The 6,688-nt window shown below is 46.4% G+C and overlaps 1 protein-coding gene across 1 annotated transcript in view; it reads left to right on the top strand.

The window, feature by feature from the left end:
* GOLM1 (golgi membrane protein 1) overlaps positions 1 to 6,688 on the top strand; it is a 69,867-nt gene that overhangs the window by 14,497 nt on the left and 48,682 nt on the right. Inside the window, exons 2-3 of the mRNA XM_008587572.1 lie at positions 3,187 to 3,335; positions 5,635 to 5,814. Of these exons, the coding sequence (XP_008585794.1) occupies positions 3,207 to 3,335; positions 5,635 to 5,814 (309 nt within the window). The 5' untranslated portion in view covers positions 3,187 to 3,206. The remainder of the gene's footprint in view (positions 1 to 3,186; positions 3,336 to 5,634; positions 5,815 to 6,688) is intronic.

The raw sequence follows: 6,688 nt of genomic DNA on the forward strand, positions 1-6,688 counted from the left end.
AATGTATTTCAAAATATCATTACTGATGAGATAGCCAGGCATTAAAAGTTTATTTTGTGTGTTATCATGTGAGAAAGCAAGCATTCTCCTACTGTTGATGGGAGGGGTAAATTATTGGGACTGCTTTGGAAGCTGTTATGATAAGATCTATCAAAGAAGTGTTTAGATAATTTAGACGTATGGAAGAGTTGCAAAAATAGTACAGATAGTTCCCCGTATATCCTTCATCCAGTTTCCCCTTATGTTGCCATCTTCCATAATGATAGGATTTATCAGAATTAAGAGATTAACTTGGGGCCGGCCCCGTGGCTCACTCGGGGGAGTGCGGCGCTGGGAGTGCCGATGTCGCGGGTTCGGATCCTGTATAGGAATGGCCGGTGCGCTCACTGGCTGAGCGTGGTGCAGACCACACCCTGCCGAGGGTTGCAATCCCCTTACCAGTCAAAAAAAAAAGATTAACTTGGCACTCTCTTGCTAACTGTGCTGGTCAGGTGTTTTATAGACTGTCCCTCAATTTGACTTCCTCCAAATTTTCCTGTGATTGGATTGAGATTATGCATTACTGGGCAGGAGATCACAGAGGTGATGTGCCCTTCTGGTGCATTATATCAGGGGGTACATGATGCCAGTGTGCCTCGTTACTGGTGATATCAGCCTTGATCACTTGGCTAAGGTGGTGTCTGCCAGGATTCTGCATATAAAGGTACTATTTTTCCCTTTGTAATTTGTTTTGGGAGAGATAAGCTCTATCAATTTTAAAAGCATATATTATTACACCCAGCAATTCCACTTGCATAAATTTATGCACAGCTGTCTGTAATTTATTTCATTGCCTGCAAAATGGGGGTGGTAACGTTCCCTGAGCTGATGGAAGCCCCTGTTTTGAACAGTGCTTCACATACCCATTGGTTCACCATTCTACCCTCAAGCCCCTTGAGGCCAGATGTGTTTGGAATTCAGGACTTTTTTTCAAAATTCAGAAGATAATGAGGTTCGTTTAATACATTTTATGTGACAGCCCCAGGAGGATCTGGAACAGCACCCCATAATCAAACACTAATCTTCCTGCAGTGGAATGTATGAAAGGAGAAAGTTAAAGACTATAAATAGCTTCAGATGAGTTCTGATCAAACCTTGATTTAAGTTCAGGTCAGGTTTTGTTGCTAGAAGAGTTTTTAAAAATCGCTTTGAGTTTTTAGAGCATTTTGGATTTCAGAATTATGCATAAGGGACTGTACACCTAGATAAGAGTTTGTAAACAGGGATGGATGTATAAGGGTGTCCATGGCAGCATTATTGGAAATAAGCATAGAGAACCCTGAACATTCTTCTGTAGGAGATTGGTGAAGTAAATCCTGGTATATAATGGTGACCCATTCAGCCCTTTGAAGAGAACAAACAGTAATGTGCTACTAGGAAGTACATAATACATAATGTGTTACTAAGAGGTGCACAACATTTCCAAAACAGTGAATGGTGTGATTGTGTTAGGATTAAAAATAAACATGATATTTATCTTATTAACTGTGCTGGTCAGGTTTCATAAAATGTCCCTCAATTTTGAGTTCGTATATTAATACTTGCATATGCATGAAGAAGCATCTGGAATGACATCTAGACTAGTGGCTCCATGTATGAATCATCTGGGGAGATTAAAGAAATACCAATATCTGGGTTTTGCCCTGAACCCATTGAATTAGAAATATGGGGTGGGACCCAGGTTTTGGTATTTTAAGGAAGTGTCCCAGGTGATTCTGATACCCTTTGAGAGTTGACCACTGGAGTAGAAAGATACAGACATCAGAAAATACTATCCCTTTACTTCAGAGTGGAAAGAGGGAGATGTAATTTTATACTTTGTGTGGTTCCTCCCTCTCCCTCATTGTATTTGTACTTTCATATTTTTAAAAAGGTTAGGGAGAGTTTAAAAAAAGAAAAAAAAGACTTTTGTGATCAAAGTCACGTATCAGGAAGAGGAGACATTGTCAATAAATCTGTAGAATCTTCTAGAAGTTTAGTATTTCTGAGCATTGCTGTCCTTTAGTATATATAGTGCTTGCTGATATGGTGATAATTGAATTAAAAAATTTTTTTCTCTTTCATCGTGAGAGCCCAGAAGGTAGTGAGTAAGGCATGAGGGGAGACCAGGCTCGGTCCTCTGTTCTACGTAGAGGAATTCTAGCGGAGCTTTACTGTGGATGATTCAGCCACACTGCTGACTTACCCCCACTCAGGTCCCACACGAGTAGCTAGCTATAAGAAAGAAGGTGCCTTTTGATGACACACTTAAGACTGTAGGGGGACAGTCAGCTCTGTCAGCTCTCATGTGTTCTCACTACTGGAAACTTTGTCATGCAGGTGAGTTCCTGGTGGTCCCCTCCTCTCTCCTTTCCTTCATCCCTCCCCACTCCCCACTGGCCACACCTGGCACAAAAGGCACTCTGTTCTCAGAGGGACCGATGATGGCAGTGCAGCTGCTCTCGCCCTGATAAGGTTCTGTTCACGTGGCCCCGCAGAAGCCAAATGGAAAAGCGGAGTCCCCTGGTTCAGGCAGTGCCTGGATCCCGGGCCACCCGCACACTTTCAAGTGACAGAAACCAGCATGCAGAGGGCACAGTGCGCTCGCTGGCACAGTGGACTGCCTTATGCCCACTCTGAGTGCTAACGTGGGGCATGCTCCGGGTGGCTTCAGCCGGGCACACGCCTCACAGCCCCATCACCATCATGGAGGAAGACACACTGATGCTGCTGCCAGGGCTGTGTCTGAGCAGTGACACTGGCCGTGACCTCCACGGGGATTGACATGCACCTGGGGAATGGATTTCCTTTAATGGGCTCTCATTAGTAATTCCATGCAAGGATGTAGAAAGCCTCCCTTGTTAGGAGTCAGATCTGCAAGGCCTCTGGGGAATAACAGGCGATGTGTTCCCTCCACTGTGAGTGGCAGCACTCAGTATTGGCCACTGCCATTTGCAGGAGTGTCTGATGATTTCTCACACTTACATGGGGAGGTGAGTATGTAGTGACACCCATTAACAGAAGAAGAGTCGGAAGCCTGAGCATGGTGGGTGCTGGCCCCCGGCCTGAGCCTGTCTGGGGCGGGACAAAGGCCTTCCCTGTGGGCTGCGGCGGCTTTGGGGTGGGGATGCCAGCACTGAGGCTTGTGTACATGTTTTCATTTGGCAGATCCCAGCCCCAGCTCTGAGATGATGGGATTGGGGAACACGCGCCGCAGCATGAAGTCATCACCCCTCGTGCTGGCTGCCCTGGTGGCGTGCATCATCGTCTTAGGCTTCAACTACTGGGTGGCGAGCTCCCGGAGTGTGGATCTCCAGGTGCTGTATTTATTTTCTTTGTATGGGTGCCATGAAGTATGTAAAGTTGCTGGGTATGGGTCCCCTGGGGGTTTGCTGTGTATTGTCCCCTGAGGCATGAACCCAGTGCACATGAGATTAGGGCCCTGTGCACACCCGCCCCAGTCGGTCGCGGCCTCTCCACCTTAGCTCTGCTTTGGGTGGGAGGGGATCCCTCTGTGAATGTTTAGGATTGCTGCTTAAACACCTCCCTCTGCTGTTCCTGAGAGTTTAACAATTTTCAGCCATCTGGGGTGGCCCTGGGAAGACAGCTTGCCTAAGTACACTGGCTACAGCTGGTTCCTCATCCTCCAGTCCACACGAGATTTCAGAGAGCCGTGCTGAAAATGTATTTGGATGATTGTTGTGAGAAATGTTTTTAAAGCTACTGATCTTTATCATTATCTTTTTTTTTTTTCTTTGGCAGCTGGTGTTTAGGGAATCCCAACCCTTAACCTTGGTGTTATAACACTGCTCTCTAACCAACTGAGCCAACCAGCAGCCTATCACGGTCATTTAATGATGATAATTTTTGCTTTCTCATTTATCGTTGCCAGTCATGGGGCAGGCACGGAGCTGAGCAATGACGGACTCTCCTGACTAAATTTTAGTCAGGCTCTTCTGAGCCCTCTTCTCATCTAGGCCTCGCTCTTCCTTTCCCGCAAGTCACTCCCCCAACCTTGATAGCGAATCAAGCTCCTCATCCCCACCCTTGATGACAAAGTCCTTGGCCTGCCTTTAGCAAGAATCCCCCTACCGTTGATGTCTCCTCTTTGTAATTTTCCATCCACTGACACGTCGCTCTGCTCATTGGCTGTGCATACCGAGCTCTCTTTAGAGTAGAGCATAATTTCTCTCTCCCGTTGCAATCGTCTTGAATAAAGTCTTCCTTACCATTTTAACAAGTGTCAGGATAAGTTTTCTTTAACAGCATTTTACACAAACTGTCTCCTTTTGTACACAAAACCTACAAGGTCGGGACTTTACACATCCCCATTTCACATGTGGGCAAACAGGCACAGAGGTTAAGTACAGGTGGAGCAGGGATTCTGACACACACGAGCTCTTGGCCATGGAGCTCCATCCCCTCTGGGCTTTGTCTGTGTGTTGTTCTGTTGCTTTGTGTTGCTTCACCACCCACGGATTTGTCACCCCACTTCCCCTGGGTGATGGAGCTGCAAAGGATTACTCAAAGCCCATCTCTTCTGATCAGTGAGAAGCCCTGAAGCGGTTAACTTCCCTGGGACCCTCCAGCGAGAGGCAACCCTTCCTCGGGAAGTTAACCCCAAATTGGAGTTCTCTTCCTGCATTTATTTTCCAGACCAGGAAGTTACAGGAAGAGAACATAGGTGGGGTTATAGTTTAACAATATAGGCTGGTAACTTTCAGTGAAACAAGCCAGATGACATTCCAGTAGACAATTAAGTGGTCCTATCAACAACAGCTTGATCTTAGCAAACATTCCTTCTCCCTCCAGCAGTTTTCCAGTATCTACACACATCAAGCAGTAACCTGTCTGTTCTTGAGACAGCAACCTGCTGTGCCACAAATCTTTATTTTACACCAGAGATTTTATAGCCTGAGGAAATTTTCCAGTCCTCCACAAGGTCAATATTTGAAACTGCAAGGCTTTGGAAAACCAGGCCCTGTGAAGTACATTTGCTTTATAGTATATTCCACATTGTCCTGCTGTCACACTCACCCATGCAGGGTTGCAGGCCCTGTGTCTGAGCTTCCATGGGGGCTCTTGCTCTCTGGGCGGGTGAGGTCATATGTCTGGAGTTGGAGAAGTCAGTCTGTTTTCAGAAATTTTGTCTGTCTGATAAAGAGTTGTTGTCAGCACCATGTCCCAAGTGAGCCACCAGCCAGCCCATTTGTTTGTTTGTTGAGTGCTTTGTTACAGGGCAGAGGAACTAAATATTTGAGGACCACCTCATGCCAGGTAAAGCATGAGGCATTCTCTGTGCTTTCCTCCTTTAAACCTCACAAAAACCCTTCAAGGGATGTGGAGGTGTTTCCATTTTTCAGTGGAGTCATGGAAGCTCAGAGAACTGCACTCCTCCACTTAGAGCATCATTTCCATAAGAAAACTTGCTGTAGCTTCTGCACAATTGATTTAAAACACGGAGTCTTTTAACATAGTGTGTATGTAAGGCTGGCCTTGGAACATAGTGTGTATGTAAGGCTGGGTGTGGGCTCGGCCCCTGAGTTGTCTTCGTTGAGGGAGCCCAGGTCTCGGAGACAGGTTGACTTCGGCCCTTACACTGTGGTCTCCTTGCAGACGCGGATCGTGGAGCTGGAGGGCAGGGTCCGCAGGGCGGCCGCAGAGAGAGGTGCCGTGGAGCTGAAAAAGAACGAGTTCCAGGGAGAGCTGGAGAAGCAGCGAGAGCAGCTCGACAAGATCCAGTCGAGCCACAGCATCCAGCTGGAGAGCGTCAACAAGCTGTACCAGGACGAAAAGGCACGGCCGGCCGCTGCGCTTCCTCACAGCGCTCCTCTAGACGGTGGCTTTTCTGTTGTCAAATTCTCCCTCTCCCTGGGGGAGGATTGCAGCTGGTGTAGATTTATGTGATTTTGTGGAAGGAGCCTATTGATCAAGCTTTGGGCATCATCCCCTGCTCTACCCCCGACTCCCTAGCTGGGCTTGATGTAAAACCTTCTGCAGTAGGACTAAGGCGGCCTCCAATTCATCCTCTTACGGCTTCTTTCTTACCTTCTGCAGATGAGTATTAAATACCTTCTCTGTGCCAGGCCTGTGCTGGGTGCTTGTATCCCAAAGAGGAATAACAGGGAGAGGAGAGCAGACCTCTAAATACTAACAAAGAGAGGACTCAGAAGTGTTGGCTTTTAAATTTAAAAAACGAGGTTCTGCATAGATTGAAAAGAGGCTTTCTGCTAATTGAAACACCCAAGCTTTATATGTCTTGCTTTTCCTGTTTTTCTTAGGAATGCATGACTGTGCTTTCTTGTTTATTAAATTATATAAGTGTGTGTGTTACTGACACCTTCTGAAGTATGTCAAACTCATGGCCATTTATTATATGGGAGGGTTTGGCTCCTGTATGCATGCACCTCTCTACAGAATGGGTGATTTATTGGAAGGAGGTTGTATCTCCAGATCCACTCTTGAATGTGGACTTGGTTTTATTATGAACGAGTGGCCAGCACTTCCACCAGAAAATGAATTTTTTCTAGGAAAGGCCTCAGACTTTTCTTGGGTAACTAATATAAAATGCAAGAAGTACTTTTTTTTTTTAAAAAGATGACCGGTAAGGGGATCTTAACCCTTGACTTGGTGTTGTCAGCACCACGCTCACCCAGTGAGCTAACCGGCC

This window comes from Galeopterus variegatus, unplaced genomic scaffold, assembly GCF_000696425.1.
Source record: "Galeopterus variegatus unplaced genomic scaffold, G_variegatus-3.0.2 Scaffold4441, whole genome shotgun sequence".
Taxonomy (NCBI): domain Eukaryota; kingdom Metazoa; phylum Chordata; class Mammalia; order Dermoptera; family Cynocephalidae; genus Galeopterus; species Galeopterus variegatus.